This window comes from Armigeres subalbatus, chromosome 3 (genome assembly GCF_024139115.2).
Source record: "Armigeres subalbatus isolate Guangzhou_Male chromosome 3, GZ_Asu_2, whole genome shotgun sequence".
Taxonomy (NCBI): Eukaryota; Metazoa; Arthropoda; class Insecta; order Diptera; family Culicidae; genus Armigeres; species Armigeres subalbatus.
Genome location: NC_085141.1, coordinates 429,434,053 through 429,458,892, shown reverse-complemented (window position 1 = coordinate 429,458,892; position 24,840 = coordinate 429,434,053). Strand labels below are relative to the sequence as shown.

At 38.7% G+C, this 24,840-nt stretch overlaps 1 protein-coding gene across 1 annotated transcript; it reads left to right on the top strand.

Moving 5' to 3' along the window:
- The first annotated feature begins 1,104 nt into the window (after positions 1–1,104).
- LOC134224495 (lysosome-associated membrane glycoprotein 5) lies at positions 1,105–3,538 on the top strand. Its single transcript, XM_062703859.1, has 7 exons — positions 1,105–1,261; positions 1,365–1,456; positions 1,602–1,727; positions 1,783–1,896; positions 1,952–2,146; positions 2,528–2,736; positions 2,794–3,538. Exons 1-7 carry the CDS (start codon positions 1,201–1,203, stop codon positions 2,834–2,836), a joined length of 840 nt encoding a protein of 279 aa, XP_062559843.1. The 5' UTR covers positions 1,105–1,200; the 3' UTR covers positions 2,837–3,538.
- Positions 3,539–24,840: the final 21,302 nt, after the last annotated feature.

Below are 24,840 nucleotides of genomic sequence, written 5' to 3'. Positions count from 1 at the left end.
GTCCAATCTACTAACATAGGGAACAGGGGCTAGCCTGGGGGTTTGTCTCAGCTGATGAGTAGTAGTAAATTACCTGGATGTCCAGATTTCCACGTCAAACGATCTCTTCCACTTTCACTCTTTCAAATTTTCCGACTGTAACTTTTCTCTGCTTTTCCAAAACTATAACCTTCTAATCAACCTTTTCTCTCGATTATCACCAGGCTAATGATGAGTCATTTTATGATCGTTGACCCCCAGGCCTTTGGTCGTTGACCCGTTGACATCCATAAATTCCGCAACATGCTGCCCACCCAGTTCGCCACCCCCATGGCCACCCATTCGATGTTTTTCTCGGCGTCCCAGGTGGTGAGTAGCGGTATCACTGTCGTCCTTTCTTGGAACAGTGTAGTGTTGGCTGCGTTCGAAGGGTTTGTGGGAGCAGGAACATTTAACACTTAACAACCACGATTATTTTCCTTTTTTTACAATTTAAACGAATACAAAACGCGTAAAATATGATGAGCCCTTGCATAATAGGCGTACGACCCTTAGTGTAAAACGTTTTAGTTTTTAATCGGGTATAAATAATTAGAACCCAGTCAACACAAAATCGCATATGATGCAACATAAGATGCTAAAGTGGAGGCGATATACGTACATATTGTATGGGGAAGTACCTATATGGCCTCCACTTTAGCATCTTATGTGACATCATATACGATCTTGTGTTGACTGGGAACTTTCCATCGAAACGAAAACATGGAATAATTACTATTTGAACGTGCGAAAAAAAAAATATGACGCTATTATTACATAATAAAACAAAATTGCTGAATGAATGAAAAAAAAATCCATCATCCATATACATATAATCCATATGTATTATATAAAATATATATAAATTATATTATGTATAACAGGTTGCCCTCAAAACGTTAAACGATATGCGAATAATAGATTAACACAAAAAAAGTGCTTTTCAATTAGTATACATAATTATTTGATTTTTCCTCAGTCTTGTCAGCAACGAACGCCTACAGAACAGTTTACCCTGACAATGCGCAAGTTTGGTGTGTGGGTGATATGAAACCATGAGGATACGAGCACCACGACTAGAGCGAAACCAACCCATAAGGAGGAAAATTTTCATTCAAGGATTGTGTTCTCAGGTGACTGCAGCGATTTTCGCAATTTTCTTGTAACTGGTAACATCTAATAATGGATCGGTTAAAAATGAACAATTTTTTGGAGTTGGTGCTTCTGTTCGCGATTATTCTAGGTAACACAATTGCATTCCCAGATATATTGCACTTGTGAATCCTTCACCAAAAGAAACTATGGATATTATTCTGTGATGCAATCTTTGAATCTATTTGGTGCAGGTACACAATTTTCATCAGCACTTCAACTAGAGGGACTTTCTACTAAAAAACCAAGAATAACTAAATATACAATGAAGCCAACTTCTGCGTCGGTAAGTTTTGGATGGTACAACTTTCGAACGATTAGGATTTGTTAGGTGAGAAGTATCGATTTTTCCCTTTGTTATTTCTTTTGCTTAATTTCGATCCACCCTTCATGGCTTTCTGCCATCGATTTATGCATGTTCAACGTTGCAGGCTACATCAGTCCCCTCGTCACTGTCGCTATACCGACTCAACGGGACCAGTGGTGCGACATGCATTCTAATTCAAACGGATGGTCTCCTCAGCATACAGTACCGAGACAAGTATGGGGAGGATAAGGTTTGTTATTTTTTTGGAGAGCAAAGCGCATATACTGACCATGAAACTGTTACAGGAAGCAGACACATTTATGCCAGATCAAATGGACATTTCCGGAGAATGTTGGGAAGATGAGTCAAGGGTATCTCTCGGATGGAAAGGATTCGTTCTGAATATATATTTTTCCAAGGTAATATTCTGCAATTTAATCATTTTTAAGAACTAAAACCATTCTTCAAATTTAGACTCCTGGAGGGGAACGGTGGTATGTCAACAATGTAGAACTGATTTATTCATCAAACAACAAAATCTTTGAACATGTTGATCGACCAGGGTTAGATGTGAAGCTCTCTACCCCGCCGGGAACGTTACTATTCCCAACACCTGTAGGCAAATCTTACACTTGTGAACAGGAAGTAATAATTACAATGTTCGCCCAGGTAAGCATTATGTTTCAAAGATGTTATGAATAATGGTCAACGAAAAGAATAAGGAAAGTGATTACCGTTTTGAACAAAGTTAATTAAGGGAATTATAAAGGTTCTACAAATCATGGTTTTATTGCCGCCATTAAAATAAGTAATATGTTTCAATTACGATTATTTTGTAATTCTCCAACTTATTTCATAATGTTTGATTTTTACATTTCAGTTGAAATTGTAGTTGTTCTATTCAATGTGTTCAGAATATGGGAAAAATTGCTCTTTTTTTAAACGTATCACGTTCTATCACAGTATCAATCGTTATTTTATTGTGACCATATTGATCATTTGTAGGAGATTGATCAATACATATAATATATCTTCCTACTTTTCATATAGGACGAAAATGACAAATCGGGACATCTTGCAAAGCTGTATTTACGCGAATTGCGAATGCAAAGCTTCATGTACAAATCGTCGAACACATGGGGACCCACGTTCCAATGTAGTGCGACCGGCACATACCGAGACGAGACAGCTCCGATTGCCGTGGGATCAACACTGGCTGTTGCAACCGTTTGTACTGTTGTTGGATACGGACTTTGGAGGTAATTCATTGTAATACAAGTTTATCAGCTGCTTCTAACATTGCACCAATTTATCAGATATTTCAAGGTAAAAAAATTCCAGTACGGAACCATGGCTTAAGCTGTCGTCAATTCTTACCAAGCGTCTATGAGATGCCTGCTACCGTGGCCAAATTAATCCTGATCGCATTGATTGAATAAGAAAATGCACTAGCTACATATCATAACTAGTGTGAACAAGATCTGGACAGTTTACGGCGCCGCTGAACAAAATTCATGCAAAATATTCAATTACCATATTATACCGCACTGATAGGTGCCGTATCGTTCGATGACGGATAACAATTAATAAGATTACCAGATATTTACTAGAATGGAGCGTACAATGCTGTATCAATATTATTAAAACTTATAAGACACAACCATGCGAAAAGATAAAGTCTTCCATTTTCATTTAAATGAAGTTATCTAGTAAGTGATTAAGAATATACTACAACTAGTAAAGTAAGCTTAAGTGTATTATATGTAAAAGTTCAAATTCATGTGCACATAAAATGTTTCGAATCTTACAGTTTTAGAGTCTGTTGTAAATATGAAGCTATGGAAATCAATAACTTCGAATCATCATGAAAGCATATAGATACAATCAAATATTTCGAAGGCGAACTGCAGAGCGTACATCTCAGCACGTAATTCAAACTACAGCAATTGTTTTAGATTCTGCCGAAAATCTCTACTATTTCCATTTTTAAGTGTGACGTATCGAAAACCCGATTAAATATTTATAATAAAGTTCTATAATGTTAGTTTATGCCACTTAAATAATAAGCATTTATCTCATTTTGATGATCTCCGATATAGGAATACCATTTTTTTTTCCTTGTCGGGTATTTTTTTTTGCCTTTCTCGTACAACTAAGTTGTACCGAAAGGCTATCATTTCACTCCGAAAACGAACTTTTTATAGAAGTCTCTGAGACCCATAGTATTATATACCAATCGACTCAGCTCGACGAGCTGAGCACATGTCTGTCTGTCCGTGTGTATGTGTGTGTATGTGTGTGCACAAAAGCTAAGAAAAACATTAGACAACTTTTCATAAAGTAATCTTTAACCGATTTTCTCGCAACAAGTTTCATTCGACAGGGGACAAAGCCTTGTTGATCACTATTGAATTTTATAACGATCGGTCGTTGCGTTTCAAAGTTATGAAGAAAATGGTACATTGGACCATATAAACCCCATACAAGGTTGGTGTCTTAACTAAATGCGAGAAAGGCACCACCAACGCTAGGTGGATTAATCTGGGTTTTTAACACTGCGACCATTTTTTTGATCTATTGTAATATATTCCCCTTTTTTTCTAGCTATGTCACTATGGCGTATCGCTATTGGGAGTGGTCGCCATTGATTGACTAACAGCTTCTCCCCAACACGGCTAAGCTTTTCGAATGAAATGCACCACCGAATTGGGATTTGTTCTACCAAGCTCAAGTGGTTCTATAAGCCCCTTGGTGAAGAACTTTTGTCTTGTTCGAAAAATTGCCGGACAACGGCATAACGGATGCTCCGAGTCTTCTTTTTCTGTGTGACAAAAGCGACATAGATCATTTTGAAGTTTCCCTATAAGCTTCAAATGATATCGACTTGGACAATGACCTGTAATGAAACCCGTATAAGTGCTTAGGTCTCTTTTAGATAATTCTAAGATGTTGCGAGTCATGGAAACATTTGGAGTGATAAAGCGTTTCGATTGCCTGGAATTAGTTGCGTTCCTAAAATTGGTTTCTATTTTCATAGATTCCCATACCTTCAGCTCCATACGAAGAGAAGAAGTTGGTAAGCTGCAAAAAGGTTCCGGTCCTGTAAACCGACTTGATGATCCGAGTCTCGCTAGCATATCGGCTTTTTCGTTATCATCTATTCCACAGTGTCCTGGAACCCAATATAGATTGACTTGGTTCCGACAAGACAATTTTTGGAGGGACTGAATGCATTCCCAAACTTGTTTTGAAGTGCATGTTGCCGACTTTAGAGCATTCAAAGCTGCTTGGCTGTCGGACATTATGCAAATATTTGAGTGTCTGTAGTTCCTACGCAAACATATTACACAAACTTCGGGGAAATTTGATGAATTTCTTAAAATGAAATTTGATAAAATTCTTCCACTTCCACAGAAGTTTTTCCAACTTTCACAGAGAATTCTTTAGATTTTCCAAGGAAATATCTCAGCTCATATTCTTCTTCTTCTTCGATTGGCCTGCTTTTCAACTTAGTATTCTATTAGCATTTCCTCAGTTATTAATTGAAAGCTTTTCTATGCCCGCCATTGCATGAGTATGTATCTTGTGTGGTAAGTACAATGGATACACTATGTCCAGGATGTTGAGAAAGTTTCCAATCCGAAAACATCCTAGACCGGACCGAGAATCGAACTCGCCATCTACGGATTGGCAATCCTACGCCTTTGCTCCCAAGGCTACTGGAGACCCAGTTCAGTTCACATTAATTGCATATTATTCGGCGACTCGGCAGTCTAAATAACCATTTCTTTATACCGTCTAAGACGACTTAAGTACTGTCCATTTAATTCCACCAGTTAGTTTTCGTTATCTTTGCAGATACGTATTTCGACCACAACTGTGCGGTCGTCTTCAGTGTCTTGTACTTGACTCGACTCGAAGAAAACAATCGCAACGTACACTAATTCGTCTTAGACGGTTTAATACATTCCACTAAACGAGCTTAATATATTTTTCTGAAAATGGCATTTCTTTATTCAATAACTTGGCTGTGCATATGCAGAGCACATGTTTCAGAAATGGACAATTTGATACTAATGCTAAGTTCAGACAGGGCAAGTGAATTGAACACGTCGCTCGAATTGAAGGTCTAAACATCTTTGTTCAATTTACTTGAATAAAAAGAAAGTTAGCCACGTCCTTACAAATCGGAGGGAGGGGGGGAAAATAACACGTATTTTAGGTAATCTCTGCTATATGAAAACTTGAACGGACTTGTCAGTCTGACACTATGGGAAGCAAGTGATGAGATGAGATTGCCGTATTTAGCTGTTAGATCTTTACTTCCAACCTTTTTCTGCTTCTGATGCGTGGAATTGAGTGTAGAAGGAAGGATGACACATTACCATAAAGCAAATCTGACGCACTGAATTTTTTTAGCAGTATATCCAGAAAACTTGAAGCCGAGAAATCATTTTGAGGGACAGAAAAAAGGCCTGATGAGGGATTACTATTTTTACCTCAGGTCAGGTCGCGAAAATCTACAAGAGACAGAAGAATTATTTCAATTTAATGATGAATTTACGTTGATAGAAAGTATTCAATTGAGACAATATAATCAAGAATAGGCTCAGTTAGATTCTCCATTCTCCAATCATTATTATGACTGCGAATAATCAAAGCTTTCCAGAAAAGTACCCGCAAACTCTCGAAAAAGTTTAGTTCGAAATTGAAACTTGCTAAAACCTGATTTTGATAGTATGTATGTACCAAGAATGTTTTAGAGTTTTGAGATCCGAAAATACTATCCTGTTTCAACATACGTCTTCTTCTTTTTATTATTGGCATTACATCCCCCACTGGGACATTGTCGCCTTGCAGCTTAGTGTTCATTCATCACTTCTACAGTTTTTTCAACTGCGAGTTTCTAAGGCAGGTAACATTTTTGCATTCGTATATTATGAGGCTAACACGATGATACTTTTTGCCTAGTGAAATCGAGACAATTTCCAATCCGAAATTGCCTAGACCGTTGGCCGCGGGGTAGCCTAAACTGCTTTGTAGCCGCGCGTCTTACCGCTAGGCTAAGGGTGAAGCCAGAGTAAACGCGACGAGCGATGCGACGCGACGCGACTCACGTAAAAGAATAACAATCATAATCAACAGGCTGTCAAATTGCACTGTCGCGTCGCATCGCACGTCGCGTTTACTCTGGCGGGCACCTAAGGAGGGCCCCATACGTACATAGTCCAAAATATAAACCTTGATATCCACTTTGAAGGTATAAAATGGCACTGATACATGCATTTAAATTCATTTTAAGAATCTTCATTAACCGCAACTTGTTGCAAGCGGATCGGTTAAAGATAAGTGTCAGAAAAGAGTGATTGTATTTAGGCGTTTTTTTGCATAATGTATTTAGGCCATAACATTAGAGCCCGTACTCCGATCCAATGGGAATGGGAAAAAATCTCCGTCGAATTCAATTTGCTGCGATCAAAACGATCAAAGATAAGTGCCTGTGCTTCCATAAAAAGTTTGTTTTTGAAGCGAACATGTAGTGTTTACTTTGTTTGCTAAACCAGGTAGGCACTGTATTTAGAATTTTTAGACAAGTGTAATTTTGTGGGCACATTATGCTTGACGAAGTCTTCATTAATTCTGTTTCTCTGTACCGTGTACCACGAAGCTCTGGTCATCCGAAAGATGTTCCCTGATGAACCAAAATCGAGCGCGACGCCACGCAAAACCGTTTTCAACGTCAAACACCCGGATGAGCAGCTGAAATATCCTAAAGTCAAATTCCTACCCCTTCCGTCCTGTATTAAGTAATTTTTTACATTGAATCACTAAGAGTATAATGGTCTATGTCCCCTCCCAACCAACTGTTCCATTTCCCATCTCACTGAACATATATTCATCTCATTGCAAAACAAATAAATACAGCACCAATCTTGTCGCTTCTTTTTGCTAATACGCGTGTTCACTGGTGAAAAATATCTCAAAAATAAGAAACCAACCAAATTCCGTTCCATTGCTTTGTTTCTGATGGGATTGAAATAGGAGCTATGGGATGAAGTGCGAACCGTTCCCCTACATTGTAAAAAATATCATACTTGAGAATTGTGGCTCCGCAAAGTGTCACACACAACTGGGCCTAGCGACTGAAAAACGGTTACGATCTTAAAAAAAATCTTAATTTTCTGAATCATCATAAAATGGGCCCAAACATGCGGATTAGACTATTAGGTAGGCAATGATTGGATATTTTATTTTATTGGATTAAAAACTGTTTTCATAGTTTAAAAACATTTTGAGATTTTTTTTGTTTCGATTAGGGAATGACGGCTTTGGCAGGTTTTGTTCTATTATTGGCAGGGGTTTTTATGACTGATTAGGCTCAAATTTGGCCTAAACATTCTTTGCATATCAAAGAATATTGTGGCCAAATTTCATAAAATTTGGTCGACAAAAACCCCCTGCCAATAATAGAACAAAACCTGCCAAAGCCGTCTTTCCCTATATAGAAAATTCGATTATATGGACTTTTGCATTATTGTTTCAAAATATTTTTTTTGATTGTGGTTCACTGAGTGTAATAATTCTATCATTTCAATCAAAGTTAATTGCCTATATTCCGGGGAATAAACCACATTTGGGAATTTCGAGCTAAAACAGTAGCCGCTAGGTTGCGAAGGCCGACGTAGGTCCTTCGTAGCTTAGTTGGTTAAAGCACCAGTTTAGCGTACTGTTGTTTTGGGTTTGAGTCCCATCGAAGGGAAAGTGGTTACCTCCAATACATTTTTCAAAACAATATCTTCCGCATATTGTACATATTCACATATGAGTTTTCACAACATTGTAAATTGTATCATTTTGAATAATTGTGTGGTGTCTTCAATCAGTTACAGTGCTGATTGAATTGATGATAAACAATCAAGGTTTGTGGTTTGTAAATTTTGTTTTTTGACAATTTGATTGCCTGTGAGCTATGAATTATCTCCCAATTTCAAGCCTGCATGATGGGTCTTGTTGTTTTAAAATTTGTGTCATATGATGCGAATATTACTGTTGATAAAATTTTTTCGGGATTGTATACAAGACGCGACCGCTCGACGTAAACTATGGCAAACCAAATATAGTACACTGAACCAATCATCCATCAACCATCCGCTCTATATAGAAGAGAAGGAACTATCCCACCGACACTACTACCCAGCTTTAGCAGCTTCTCCCACTCTGTGAGGGAGTAGGGACCCCACTGTTTAGCAGCTGGGCCACCCCATTCATACACCCCAGTTCAACAATTGATAATACCCTTTAAAGGGCCCTCCTTAGCCGTGCGGTAAGACGCGCGGCTACAAAGCAAGACCATGCTGAGGGTGGCTGGGTTCGATTCCCGGTGCCGGTCTAGGCAATTTTCGGATTGGAAATTGTCTCGACTTCCCTGGGCATAAAAGTATCATCGTGTTAGCCTCATGATATACGAATGCAAAAATGGTAACTTGGCTTAGTAACCTCGCAGTTAATAACTGTGGAAGTGCTGAATGAACACTAAGCTGCGAGGCGGCTCTGTCCCAGTGTGGGGATGTAATGCCAATAAGAAGAAGAAGAAGGCTAGTAGGATTGGCACGCGCTGCATAGGAGATGCGTAATACATGAAAGAACTTAAATTTTCAATAGTTTAACGTTGATACTCAATACTACTGTCAAATTGGCGGAGAGTTTGCGAATCGATTGATATATAAATCTTTAAAATCTATTGAAAGATAAAGGACCTATTGATGTTACAAATCTTACATGATTTCGTGACGGTCTCCAATTTTGAAATATTCATTCTACACCCTGTGTCCGAGTCTTCCCTTACACGGAAGAAAAAAGTACCCAAAATTGAGTATTTTAAACTTACTTTTGAGTTATTTTTTCTCTTCTTTCATCCACTCTTTCTTTTGTTGTCAAAACAAAAGAGCCAAACAATCCAACGACGCCAGTTTAATACGGGAAGCCAATTTTGAGTTTTATTACCTGAGGTTTTTCCGTTGGGTACTTTTTAACATGGGAGTAAAGGCAAACTACTTCGACCCTACTTACTCAATTTTGGCTTCCCGTACGGATGTTCGAGGTTGGGTGAATTAAACTCACTATTGGGTAGTTTATTTCTTCCGTGTAGACGTAGTTTACGTCAAAAATGCTCGGAAATACAACCCACACTACCTAGATGCTTTTCAATACTGGCTGTGCATGTGCTAAGACAAGACAAGGCAAGGAAGTTTTTCTGAAGATCGAAAGAGTTACTTTATGAATTTCCACAATGCATTTTTTTCTGAAAATGAACGGAAAATCCTTCCAAAATCGCACCAGAAATTCTTTTGAATTTGCTTACATTCGAGATTTCAGTTATTTTTCCGCTTTTTCCCTATACTATAGGCAATAGGATCACTCCAAAACCGAACTTTTGATAGAAGACTCGGAGACCTATAGTGTCATATACCAATCGACTCAGCTCGACGAATTGAGGTGATGTCTGTATGTGTGTATTAGAGTGATTCAAATTTTGACTTTTTCACCCCCCGATGCTTAAAAGATTGCATTTGTCATTTTGATAATCCTCCTAAATTTTTAGCAAATTTTTATGTAATTTGATTTTGCACACGTCATTTAAAGTTTGTATGGAAATAACTGTGAAAATCAACCCTTATGTGAAATATCGTTCCGTGAGGTGGCCCATGAGCTGTTCATATATAATCAACACATTGGCTACATTGAACACTTCCTGAGCTGGTAGGCAGTTGTTGTTGCGAAGCGATTTGTCGTTTGGAAACAAAGTTATGCAGAAAACAAAAATGTTCATTATTGATTCTTCTTCTTCTTCTTCTTATTGGCATTACATCCCCACACTGGGACAGAGCCGCCTCACAGCTTAGTGTTCATTAAGCACTTCCACAGTTATTAACTGCGAGGTTTCTAAGCCAGGTTACCCTTTTTTGCATTCGTATATCATGAGGCTAACACGATGATACTTTTATGCCCAGGGAAGTCGAGACAATTTCCAAGCCGAAAATTGCCTAGACCGGAACCGGGAATCGAACCCAGCCACCCTCAGCATGGTATTGCTTTTGTAGCCGCGCGTCTTACCGTTCATTATTGATATTGATGTTATTCTTTTACGTGTCAAATTGAATGTTCTTCGATTCAGTATTCCCTTAATAACTTTTCTTGCAAGTATCAAATCGTTTCGCAATAAAGACGACCTGTCGCCTTGATTTTTTTTATGGTTTCGATGTACTCAAATGTTTTTAGATCTTGATGGGAAACGTTGAGGAATGGTTTTCTATAAAAGTTACTGTTTTAATAGTAATTTTCATACAAACCTCAAATTGCGCGTGCTCACTCAAAATACATCCAAATTAGCTAAAAATTTAGGAGGATGATTAAAATGGCAAAAGTTTGTTGTTTTGTACTTAGCCTTATACAGGTTGCAATCGACGCGGAATCCTTCCTAATTTTTTGCTATTGAAATTTGGTCCAATCGGTCATTGCGTTCTGGAGTTATCAAAAAACCCAGATTAATCCACCTAGCGGTGATAGTGCCTTTCTCGTTTCTTGCGAGGGAGTAATTTCTTCGCACTTTTGGTATGAAAAAAAGTATTTTGACCATAACTCCGATCCGGCCAATTTTTAATAGGAAACAATGGGACATGATTCTGCGTCGAATGTTGCGAGCAAATCGGCCGAGAGTAAGTCAAGCCAAAATTTTCAAAACGACTCATCTGCTTTTGTAAACAAAGATTCGAACGTCGATTCGACGAATCTGATAACACTCCCACGCAAACAAACACTACCAATAGGCAGGTGAAGGTCTCGGCTACCTGATGATGGCGTTGGTTTGTGTCGAAGTGCTATGAGATTCGTGCAATCGACGTTTGAATCTCTGTTTACAAAAGCAGATAAGTCGTTTTGAAAATTTTGTCTTGAAGTGCCTAAATAGAGAGTAAGATTTTTTTTGTAAAAACTGGCCATAGCTCCGAAGCCCATAGTCCGATTGGGCCGGTTTTTGATACGAAACAATGGGACACGATTTAGATAGAGGTTAAGGATAAGTGAGTGTCAGTCAGTGAGTGAGAGAGATTATTTTGCGCACACACATACACACACAGACATCACTTCAGTCGAGCTGAGTCGATCGGTATATAACACTATGGGTCTACGGGGGTCCTATAAAAAGTTCATTTTTGGAGCGAACATATAGCCTTTAAGTATACTTTGTATACGAGAAAGGCAAAAAGAATTTTGGTCATAACTTCTAAGCCCATAGTCTGATCGGGTCAATTTTCAACAAATAATGGGACAGGACTCTGCGTCGAATGCAACTTGTTGCGAGCAAATCGGTTAAAGATAAGTGCCTAAAAAATGAGCTAGACTTTTTAACGAGCTTTAATATGAAAAAAAGTATTTTGGCCATAACTTCTTAGCCTATAGTCCGATTGGGTCAATTTTCAATAGGAAACAATGGGACAGGATTCTGTGTCGAATGTTGCGAGCAAATCGGTTAAGGATAAGTGCCTAAAAAATGAGCTAGACTTTTTAACGTGTTTTAATATGAAAAAAAGTATTTTGGCCATAACATCTTAGCCCATAGTCCGATCGGGTCAATTTTCAATAGGAAACAATGGGACAAGATTCTGTGTCGAATGCAACTTGTTGCGAGCAAATCGGTTAAGGATAAGTGCCTAAAAAATGAGCTAGACTTTTTAACGTGTTTTAATATGAAAAAAAGTATTTTGGCTATAGCTTCTAAGCCCATAGTCCGATCAGGTCAATTTTCAATAGGAAACAATGGGACAGGATTCTGTGTCGAATGCAACTTGTTGCGAGCAAATCGGTTAAGAATAAGTGCCTAAAAAATGAGCTAGACTTTTTAACGTGCTTTAATATGAAAAAAAGTATTTTGGCCATAACATCTTAGCCCATAGTCCGATCGGGTCAATTTTCAATAGGAAACAATGGGACAGGATTCTGTGTCGAATGCAACTTGTTGCGAGCAAATCGGTTAAGAATAAGTGCCTAAAAATGAGCTAGACTTTTTAACGTGTTTTAATATGAAAAAAAAGTATTTTGGCCATAACATCTTAGCCCATAGTCCGATCGGGTCAATTTTCAATAGGAAACAATGGGACAGGATTCTGTGTCGAATGCAACTTGTTGCGAGCAAATCGGTTAAGGATAAGTGCCTAAAAAATGAGCTAGACTTTTTAACGTGTTTTAATATGAAAAGAAGTATTTTGGCCATAGCTTCTAAGCCCATAGTCCGATCAGGTCAATTTTCAATAGGAAACAATGGGACAGAATTCTGTGTCGAATGCAACTTGTTGCGAGCAAATCGGTTAAGAATAAGTGCCTAAAAATGAGCTAGACTTTTTAACGTGCTTTAATATGAAAAAAAGTATTTTGGCAATATGACATCTTAGCCCATAGTCCGATCGGGTCAATTTTCAATAGGAAACAATGGGACAGGATTCTGTGTCGAATGCAACTTGTTGCGAGCAAATCAGTTTAGAAGAAGTGCCTGAAAAATGAGCTATACTTTTAACGTGCTTTAATATGAAAAAAGTATTTTGGCCATAACTTCTTAGCCCATAGTCCGGTCGGGTCAATTTTCAATAGGAAACAATGGGACAGGATTCTGTGTCGAATGCAACTTGTTGCGAGTGAATCAGTTGAGGATAAGTGCCTAAAAAGTGAGCTAGACTTTTTAATGTGCTTTTATATGATACAAAGTATTTTGGCCATAACTTCTTAGCCTATAGTCCGATTGGGTCAATTTTCAATAGGAAACAATGGGACAGGATTCTGTGTCGAATGCAAATCGGTTAAGGATAAGTGCCTGAAAAATGAGCTAGACTTTTTGCGCACACACACACATACACACACACACACATACACACACATACACACACACACACACAGACATCACTCCAATTCGTCGAGCTGAGTCGATCGGTATATAACACTATGGGTCTCCGGGTCTCCTATGAAAAGTTCGTTTTTCTAGCGAACATATAGCCTTTACGCACAGAGAAACAGACGTCTCACTTAGAACAAATTGCAATCAAAATCATCGCTACGAAAACATTGTCGCCCAATGCTAAAATCCCGGTGAGTGGCCAAGCGGCAACCAGATGGCGGTAGTGTGCAAACGTCAAACACAAGCAAAATCGATGAAAACGCCATCGGTGGCCGATTGACCACCTACAAAAAGTTAAATAAACCGTTAAAAAGGTGTACGATGGAACATACCTTGAGTGAGACGTCTGTTTCTCTGTGCTTTACGTATACTTAGTATACGAGAAAGGCAAAACATTATTTTTCCCCATTTTTCCCTTGGAAAAAAAATTAAAATCGATTTTTTTTTTCAAAACTTGAACTTGAATTGAAGAAAATAACTGAGTCTATCTCCCTGAAGTGCAATTTTGACCTCTTTTATGTGCTTTTCTTGTTACATTTCATAATACACGAGAAAGGCTACATCACCACTAGGTGGATTATTCTGTTTTTTTTTTCTAGTTCATGTGCTACTTTGCCGTAGATAAGAGTGTGTAAAATGATATTGAATTCGGTTCAATTTCGTTTTCCTGTTTTTGCTCCCTGCCAAAGCTGGGTTGAGATAGCGGGCTTTGTAAGGCAATTCTGTGTGGATATATCATCTATTTATGGAAACAGTTTACAAACCGATCACTGTTTTGTAAAATTTATTAAATTGAATGCAATGTAAGATGCATTAAGGTAAGTCGCATCGGAATTCAATTTTAAAACTACATAGCGCTTTCAGGTGCTTATAACTCCGAAAGCACAATACAGCAAAGCAAAAAGCAAAAGCAGTGTTTCACCTTTGTGGCAGCCATTTTTGGACTTTGTTGTAATCAGGGCCTGATTTAGGGGGCTGGGGGCCATGGCCCTGAGCCCCACAAATCTTATGTACCAAAACCAACCTATTTTTGTACATTTTGGGGCCCCCATATTCTGTCGGCCCTGGGGCCCCTTCCGGCTAAATCCGGCCCTGGTCGTAATTCACCTTAAGGACAAACATGAAGCCACGGATGTTCTGCTATTCTACTACTGAATTACCGGAAATATGTTCAAAAGAAAGTACCATCGTCGCTAGAAGTACTGGACAGGTAGAATTTTATATCAGAATCTCCAAAATAAATGCTTCGTGTGTCGAGCGGAAGGCCATCGGAAGGACTTGTGCCCACGATGGAAAAACAGGAGTCGGGAAGGCTGAGAACATGCCAAAAAAGTAACGAAAATTAGAGACGGAATATGGCCATTCGCAGAGCTATCATAGAAGCGTTTTAGGGTTTGGTATCGCTGTAAAAATGAGGATGCTACCAAATATTCAACATGGCATCATGATTGGGCAATTGCCATGTTTGAAGAAATGGTATTGCAAAATAGCGGAAAAATTATGAAGGGAATTCCTTTAAAAGAAAAGCCATTGCCCAATTTCGGCCTCTTTAATATCAGGCGTCTGTGTGCTGTAGATGTGTTTTAAGTGCAGTGAGAACAGTGACCGCCCGCCCCCCCTTTTCCTAGCTGGAGCTAGATTACACATTGGGGAAACGTGCTCAGGTAACTCAACGTTGTGTACTGCAAAACCCGGTTTTATTACCAGCTTGTCCTTAAGGACCTCTACTTTTTCTCTACTTTTTATTTGGCACTTTCCGTTGAGCACACGGCTCGGCTCACGAAGCCATTTGGCTTTCGCGCCTAATCGTAAAAGACCGTAGATCCTCAAAGGAGAATCTTTATCTCGAGCCGCACTCCCTAATCGCAAAGCGGATTTCTCCCCGCGGCCGTCCAAGGTGGCTAAACCACGGTCGGCCAATCGCGCTTACGAGGAAAGACGCCTGCCCACCATCGTCCAGCAACGCCCACTGGTCCCGTCGGGCGACGATCATCCGCATTGCCGTACGCCTCGCTATTCCGGCGAGATTTCTGGTAGCACAGCTGGACAGGAGTCGCTGTGTCGTTCATTCTGCTCCCTCCCGTCACCAACAGCAGTAGCGGTATGTACCGGTATCAACGTTTAAATTAGGTTACACTTAACAAATTAACACACAATTTTATTACACAGAACAACACGCACACGCCACAAATAGGAACAAATAAAATGCACAAGTAAAATAAAAGTTCCTATGTTGTTAGTTTTTGTTACCGCGAAAACCCTTGATTACCCGGTAGTTAGCCGACCCTGGAAAGTCTCTTGTGTCCTGGTCTGGCTCGTTACAGATATATTGTTGAGTAAGAAAAGTAGTTTCATTTTCCAGCACAGTCTTCAATATCTTGTATACCTGGACATCACCACTGCAGACATAATCACAAATCGACCACGGTATGGACGATGGACGGCACTCTCCGATATTATCGACGTCAGGACCTTCGTTGCACTAACATCGACTTTGACCACTACCAAAGGATAATGGTTAAGCTAGGCCCAAAACTATTCGTCAATCGTCAATCGCGTTTTAATTTTTATTGTTATTTACGCATTTCAATATTTCTTCGCTACCGATCATTTGGGACCCCAAACTTTGGTTAATAATTGGTTGCATCTTAAAGCACGATCCAGTGAAGTATGAATAATTTTCGACACTGATCTCAACTCCTCCTAGGAAATAAGAACGCGGCTTCGCAAACCAACTTTTGTATGAAAACGTGGAGATGGTCAGTATCGAATCTTCAAATTATTAGGGAACGGTTCGCCACTTCATCTCATATAGCTCCCATTTCCATCCCATCAAAAACAAAGAAATGGAAAGGAATTTGGTTTGTTTATTATTTTGTGATTTTTTCAGCAGTGAGCACGCATGTTGACAAAAGAAGCGACGAATTTGGTGCCGTATTTCTTTGTTTAGCGATGAGATTGATATATGTACAGTGAGATTGAGATCGGAACAGTTCCCTATTTTCATTGGATCGTGCTTCAAAAAGCCATCAATAGTTAATCAAAGTTTTGGATCTTCAAGGATCGAAATCGAGTCGAGTTCGAGACACTGAAGATTACTGTTGAGATTGAAATACGTTTCTGTAAAGTTACAATCCAGTGATAGAATTTAATGGGATGGGGTTAGTACTAACTCGTCTCATGAAAAGTGATTCAATATGGAATAAAATAAATACTTCATACTGCAGTCCGTTTAAATCTAGAAAAAGCAGAATCAAAATCAATTGAAAAAAACAGAAGACACATAAACGTAGTGACACCCGTAAGTTAAGCAACTAATTTTCAACTAGCAACGCTTGATATTCCTGTTGGCTTGAACATCCCTTATTTTCCATACAACCTTCGGTCTTGGAATTAAAAGCCGCTTTACAATTTTTTCTCAAAATTGAGTCCATTGATGATGATGACCATTCAGCGCAATTCATGAAAAACTTTCAATCTATTCAGCAGTAGATTAATACTCAACCTAGAAAATCAGTATCACTGCATAGATGAGATATGGTTGGGCCTCTGCCAAACCGAACCAAGCGGTTTTTTGACTGACTTATTTTATTTTATCTGTGCAAACGAAAATCATTTCATATCAATTCATACGTACATTTGTTAAAGAGGATAGAAAATGGGTAATTTTTTGTTGCCGCTTGATGCGATTTGGCTGAACCCCGACCATATAGTGTAGGATGATCATCTACGTTGCCCTTGTTCTGTAGGCGGTTCGACGGTATTCTTTCCTTTTTTATATGAGCAAGAATTCAAATCGATTACATTATTACCCGGTGCTTTGAAGGCGAGGTAGCCCAAACTCGTGTAACGTAATCCACCAAACACCATTTGGTATCGTTGCTATGGACCGAGCGAAATAGAGAGGACATCTACGAATTGCCTTTCGAATACACTTTTTTTCTAATTCAGGAACTACATTTTATGCTGTACTCATTTTCTATGCTCTCCCAAGTAGAAGGGAACGAAATGAATAGCCACTGGAATTGATTTAATTAAGCCTCATGGGAATCAAACAGTGAATGTTTTCTCCATATTACTATCGGAGGGTAATGATTACTCCTTTAATATATCAAATTATTCATGACAAGCTTGTCCAATTAAATCAATTACTTGTGGTGGCTGCTGCAAAAACAGCCGATCGTTGAATGTTGGTACATGCAGTGCTAATCTCATTAGCTGAAAACAGTATGGTCAAAGGTTCTTTCGATTTGTGATAACGTCGGGTTATCTATCATGCGCATCCCCTTGTGACAATTAACAACCGAAGTGGGAAAAGCCAATTTTCCGGTCGGTGTCAGGTATATTCTAGTTATCTTGTGTAACAAGATCTTGCCCATAAATCTCACCCATGAGCTTCATTTTCCGTCTGGATCTCTAATTTAACGAATCCTGTAACATCGTTGTCATCATCCACGCACCCTAGCTGAAAATGTTTACCAGCATAAAGAGTTTACACGCTGGATCGTTGCATGGAAACAATGTCCCACCCCGAAGCAACAACCACTCATGATGCGTGGCATATTCTACTCGTCTTCTGTAAAACGCCACAGCTTTGATGTACCTATTCACCGTTGCAGCTCGGGTGAGCCAGTCAAGGCGAGAGTAATTTGAGAAGGAAGAAAATTGTTTAATTAAATTCGGATTTGGATAAACTTACAAATGCCAGTTAAAAACCGATTTTATTTTTACAAGACTGAGCGAAAAACAGAGCAATTGTGTACATTTTTTTGGCTTTATAGTAGTGATTGTTTTCAAATGGAAGTTCATCACTATCAATTGTGAACATACATAGCGTACAATTTCTGCACATTTATGTTTAACCTTTTGTCTGTGCTCTGGGGTCAATATGACCCCAGGCCATTTTGAGTGGCTGCCATTTTTTAGTTTTCAACCGATTCTCCTAATTTTGGTAGTTTGGTAAAACTCGCCGAGATCTGCCTCCTATGTGCAAATTCGTTTGAACAATCTTGAAAATATGGGCTACAGTGTCATTTTTCAAAAACTTACGTTGTCTGTGCTCTTGCGTCAAATTGATTTAAATTGAAATTGTTATAACTATTTTAATGTTTGGCCAATTTTTGGATTTTGGGGCTGTTTCGAAAGATAATTTAATCAAATTTCAGGTCGTTACAAAAGAGTGATTATAGGTGGGCGGGTACATCGCAGGGGAGGGGTTTTCGTAAAAAGGGTACTAAAACAGTGATTTTTCATGCTTATTTTATTATATCTGAAAATCCTACCCATTTGAACTGCACCTTTTCAAAAGGTTATGCAGGAAGGCGTGTACTTTGACATGATGCATTGATTAGTTTAGCGCTTGGTCGCTAGGTGGCGGTATATTTGAATTCATTATTTTAGACTACTCAAGTAACTCCGATATATGGAATTTTCCTCATTGTAAATATTCTTATCGCTAAATTTTGAAATTTGTAAAGATGACGTCTGTAACAAAGTTCGTCTGGTGGAAATAGACTGCCATGTAACGAAATAAATAATTAGGAAATTTACAAATAGGCGACGCTAGTGTACTTGCAATATTCTTGCATATATGAAATATTGCTTTAGCTTGAGATCCCTCATACCTACACCCAAGTTGTATTCGGCAACATTGTTCAGGATGTCTAGCACTACAAAGCGATGCTCAATATAATGAGCACTCCATTCCATTTTTAAATTTGTGCGATAAGAATATTTACACTGAGGAGAATTCTATATACCGGAATATCTTGAGTAGTCTAAAATAATGAATTCAAATATACCACCACCTGGCGGCCGAGTTCTAAACTTATAAACGCCTCATGCCAAAGCACATGCCTTCCTGCATAGCCTTTTTAAAAAAGGTGCAGTTCAAAATAGGTAGGATTTTCAGATATAAGTAAAATAATCATAAAAAATCACTGTTTTATACCCTTGTTCACTAAAACCCTCCCGCGATGTACCCGCCCACCAATAGTCAATTTTTGATAACGACCTGAAAGATGATTATTCCCAAAATCCAAAATTGGTCAAACATTAAAAAGTTACATACGTATTGTTTCACTTATCTCGTATGACAAATTTTGTTTAATTCAAATTAGGCGGAAGGCGCTATTAGCCAACATACTCATACTAATCCACTAATAGGTACATTACACAGACAGTAATTGCGAAAACTACTTTAGATATGGGGTCTCCAGTAGCCTTGCGAGCAAAGGCGTAGGATTGCCAATCCGGAGATAGGGTGTTCGATTCTCGGTCCGGTTAGGATGTTTTCGGGTTGGAAAATTTCTCGACACCTTGGGCATAGTGTATCCATTGTACTTGCCACACAAGATACATACTCATGCAATGGCGGGCATAGAAAAGCTTTCAATTGATAACTGAGGAAATGCTAATAGAATTCTAAGTTGAAAAGCAGGCCAAGTTCCAGTTGGAATGTAGAGCCATCGAAGAAAAAGAAGACTTTAGATATGAACATTATTTTGAACTTTTAATGGAATGTCTTTATTTGTCATAAGACGAGTTCGTACAATTCCATTTAATTGCCCCACTTGATTGCCTTATGACAAGTACTTTAGATAACCAAGTTTCCTTATATTGTCGTTGAATATTGTGGTGAATATTGCTTGAGGTAAAATAACTCTAAAGTTGCAAGTCTTTTTGAGTTGTATATCTTGAGATGCCGAAATTGCAAAAGATCCAGCAACTATTCTGTGCAGCAGCTAACTCCGTTTCGACCTGGTCTTTATTTGCCATGTTCACTATTGAAATGGCGGCAAGGTTTAGCATCTAAAACCAGAAGTGAAAATTAAGAGGAGGTATTACCATTGCCCTCGAAAGAACATTACTTGTGACTGCTGAATAATTATTTGCGAGCGTCTCAGGGGAAAATGTCACACGGTTTAAATAAATGTTGTCTTCCTTTTACTTCCACTAATTCTCGCTTAACTTTTCAAAAGGACATAAGTAACATTTCTTTCATGATTTAATTTGAATAGCGCAATCAACAGAAAAACATGTAAGCTTTTGATTGCAGTATTCAAATTAATTCATGAAAAAAATGTTACTTAGGTCCTTTTGAAAAGTTAAGCGAGAATTCGTTTTTTTGGTACCGCCAACGGGGGTGTCATTGGGCCAAAATGTATGCTCCAAGTAAATGTTACAAAGCTCTAGTAGTTAACATTGGAATCAAGTTTTAATTGGTTTGGTACAAGCTTTAACAATGAATTTACCACTGTGTGGGGAAAAATAATAAATGAGGGAAAATCTTCAAAGTTATATGTTGTTTAAAATTGGCCCAATTTTGGGCAATTGGGCCAAGTACAATAAAATTCAGCGGTGACGATGCAACGATTCAATCGTTCATTAAAAATAATTGGATACATTACGGCTCTTATCAACTATGTATGGCAAATCAACGAAAGGCTTGGCCCAATCTCACCCCTTTTCAGCGTGTATTGCTCGTTGCTAAGAAAATCCAGAACCGCTATATAATTATTCATAAAATTCGATAAAACAACAACAGATTATCGTAACATGATAACCAGGTATCCATCGATCTGAAAACTAGTTATGTAATAGATTTGTGGGGTATTACTGACACTATTTTAATACGGGTTCATTCGATCAATAGTTTTACATTCAAATTCCAAGCATTATGGTACGAGCACAATTAGTTCTTGGAATTTGTTTTGTGATTTCCTAGACGTGAATTTTAATATAATTTCGAACCGTTTGAAGTTTTCATCAAAATTCGTAACAGTTTCTGAGATATAAGGAGTTGAAACATTTTTCGTTTTTGGCCCAATCTCCATTTCGTCCTCCACTTGAGGACTTCTGCAGTGTGTTGTTATCGACTAGTCTGACTGTTATTACAAATAAAGTCATCCCAAATAACCAAAAGTTCGTTTAAGAGTTCGTTTTTTGCTTAATCAGCTTCACTGAGCTACTTAAGCGAAAAACGTACTCTTAAAGGAACTTTTGATTACTTGGGATTCTACTTCCACTAAAAGAGCTTAATAATTTTCTTAGTTAAACCTTGTTTGACTATTCGATAGATAAATCAACGTATTCTGTAATTTGTTATAAACACTAACTATTATGATGGATACTAATTTTATTTTTTACTTATCACACACCATACCGAGCTCTACATGCTCGGCCGTGTCTCCAATACAACATTTAGAAAACACAATCTATTCTTTTCTTTTTTTCCCCAGAAAATAGAACTCATTTTCTGACCAATGCTGGCTGCAGATCAAGAATCCGTCAATCCTTTATGAGACTTGACGCTTGGACAATGAGGACAGGAAACTTGCGTCCGATGGTCTAGATTTTATCAAAATTAGATTATTCTATGCAAAGTTATGCTAATATGCTGTTCAACACAATTTCTTTAAACCTTGTATGTAAATACGAGTGATGTTGAAGCAAAATTTTTGTACAGCTGGCATCTTATATTACTCAAAATAGCAAATGCTCATCCTTGCGAAAAAAAATCTGCCATTCCTCAAAGTGATCGAGAGATATGAAAAATAATAACCGGGCAGACCATTTAACTGTCTCTGACCAGTAATCACTAAAGCGGAGTCCATTTATTAGATTTCTTCAGAATGATACTGCTTCTGAAGAAAATTGCTTTTCACTTTGGGAAGCTGCAATAAGTGCTCTAGATTTAAAGTGACTTGAGCCGATGACGCTTCCACCTTTGATCATATCTTTCGCTCGTAGGCTCAGGGCTGTAAGATGAACGAGGATGATATTTAATCCTCTTTCGTTCCCTACTGGTGCAGATATAGTCATCAGATTTGGAATTCGAGCGAGAACACGTTGACACCTTTTCTTGATAATAGTTCGGATCTACCTTTTCTGCCTTATTTCGTCCTTTTTCATCCGGCGCATGCAATCCACTAGAATAGTCAAAACTAATATTTGAAGAGGGTACAACAAGAAAACAGTGCACCCGAATATTGTATCACTGTGATGTTTCCTGTGCTTTATGTCATTCATATTTTTCTGTGCAGAATAGATGTGTCGGGGACCGGTTTCATTCATTGGGTAGAACTATTGTGATTCCATATTGTGGTTTTAGTCCAAACGCATTTCATTCAAACATAAAATCCATTCATATCTTACGTAACCCAAAGAAAATTAAGAGCACTTGGCCTTGTGAATTAGATGTATTAAATACACAGTTACAGAGATGCATTGGGATATTGAATGTTTACGTATTATATGAATGACCCTGGTGTTTCGCAATTTGTGGATTATCACTCTTCAAAGTGAGATTACATGCAATTGCCCTGAACAAGCACATCTCGTTATTGTTGTTCCTTCATATAATCATCATCACTTTGCAGGATTAGACAAACATTGCTACCATATAGCAATAATACAAAAAGAGCTGTTTTAATGTCATGCGGTGTTGCATACTGTGAGCAAGGCATTAATAGGTGGGAAACATTATGGAGTAAGCACAGCACGAAATCAGAATAGTTACAAGCAGTAAAATGAGCAACAAATGTGAATTGGCATGACAGCGATGCTAACCTGGAGTTGTGCGTTTCGTTATGTGTACCCATCTAAGAAACATAAACAATATGGAAATCCAGATTTCTACCGCCATTGGTGAACTTTCGTGATTTGCACTATTTTTGATATTTAAATTTGGCAAGCGAATTTCATCAAATATAATATTATATAAACGGGACAATTTCACTCGAATAATAAAAGATTAAGGTGCTCTAATATCTATTATCTGAATGTATGGAATTGTTGTGATCATGTAAAATTAGCAACACAGCTTCTTTATGTTCAGGCTTTAGGCTCTCTGATGTTATGCTGTCATCAGTAGACGTCAGTTTTTGTTAGCCACATGTAACAATCAATATCCAGTATATTAACATGTACTGTACACGTTTTAGTTAGTTCAATAAAGTTCAATTATAAGTTCATGTGCGCGTTATGGATTGAACCACCACAAGAACTCACGAAAGCCATCTCGTTCTGACCGTGTACATAAAAGTGGCGGCTCAGTGTGTGGAAAATCGTCGTATTTTTTCGGTGGTGAAAAAGGGTAACTTCTAAAATGTATCCTTCACGGAAGAAAAGAAAACGGGACATGGAAGAAGAACAACAAATTCCCGTACATCCCGGGCAAAACGGTCACCCACAACCGGCTCGGAACCAGCAGCCGGCACATCAGCAATTTTCTCCACATCCATCAGCACAGTCAGCCTAAGCACGAGACTTGTTGGTGTCTAAGCATGAGACTTGTTGGTCTCGAAGCATGAGACTTGTTGGTGTCGAAGCATGAGACTTGTTGGTCTCTGAAACATTAGATTTGCTGGTCTCGAAGCATGAGACTTGTTGGTGTCTCAGTATGAGACTTGTTGGTTTCGAAGCATGAGACTTGTTGGTGTCTAAGCATGAGACTTGTTGGTATCTGAACATTAGACTTGTTGGTCTCGAAGCGTTAGACTTGTTGGTCTCGAAACATTAGACTTGTTGGTCTCGAAGCATGAGGCTTGTTGGTCTCGAAGCATGCGACTTGTTGGTGTCGAAGCATGAGACTTGTTGGTGTCGAAGCATGAGACTTGTTGGTCTCGAAGCATGAGACTGGTTGGTCTCGAAGTATTAGACTTATTGGTGTCGAAGCATGAGACTTGTTGGTCTCGGCACATTAGACTTGTTGATCTCGAAGCATGAGACTTGTTGGTGTATAAGCATAAGGCTTGGTGATAGTGTTGGTGTCGAAGCTTAAGGCTTGTTGGTCTTGAAGCAAGAGACTTGTTGGTCTCGAAGCATTAGAGTTGTTGGTCTCGAAGCATTAGACTTGTTGGTGTCGACGCATGAGACTTGTTGGTCTCGAAGCATTAGACTTGTTGGTGTCGAAGCATGAGAATTGTTAATCTCGAAGCATGAGACTTGTTGGTCCCGAAGCATTAGACTTGTTGGTGTCGGAGCCTGAGACTTGTTGGTGTCGAACCATGAGACTTGTTGGTCTCGAAGCATTAGACTTGTTTGTCTCGAAGCATGCCACTTGGTGGTCTCGAAGCATGAAACTTGTTGGTCTGAAGCATTAGACTTGTTGGTCTCGAAGCATGAGGCTTGCTGGTGTCTAAGCATGAGACTTGTTGGTGTCTAAGCATGAGACTTGTTGGTGTCGAAGCATGAGACTTGGTATCTAAACATTAGACTTGTTGGTGTCTAAGTATGAGACTTGTTGGTCTCGAAACATTAGACTTGATGGTCTCGAAGCATGAGACTTGTTGGTGTCCAAGCATGAGACTTGTTGGTCTCGAAGCATGAGACTTGGTTGGCGTCTAAGCATGAGACTTGCTGGTCTCGAAGCATGAGACTTGTTGGTGTCGGAGGATGAGACTTGTTGGTCTCGAAG

What these genes read in the sequence shown, in the direction of transcription:
- LOC134224495 (XM_062703859.1), top strand. Translation starts at nt 1,201, where the DNA reads ATGGATCGGTTAAAAATGAACAATTTTTTGGAGTTGGTGCTTCTGTTC. An exon ending in ACAAGTATGGGGAGGATAAG is followed by an intron (nt 1,728 to 1,782) that starts GTTTGTTATTTT and finishes AAACTGTTACAG; the next exon opens with GAAGCAGACACATTTATGCC. An exon ending in TGAATATATATTTTTCCAAG is followed by an intron (nt 1,897 to 1,951) that starts GTAATATTCTGC and finishes CTTCAAATTTAG; the next exon opens with ACTCCTGGAGGGGAACGGTG.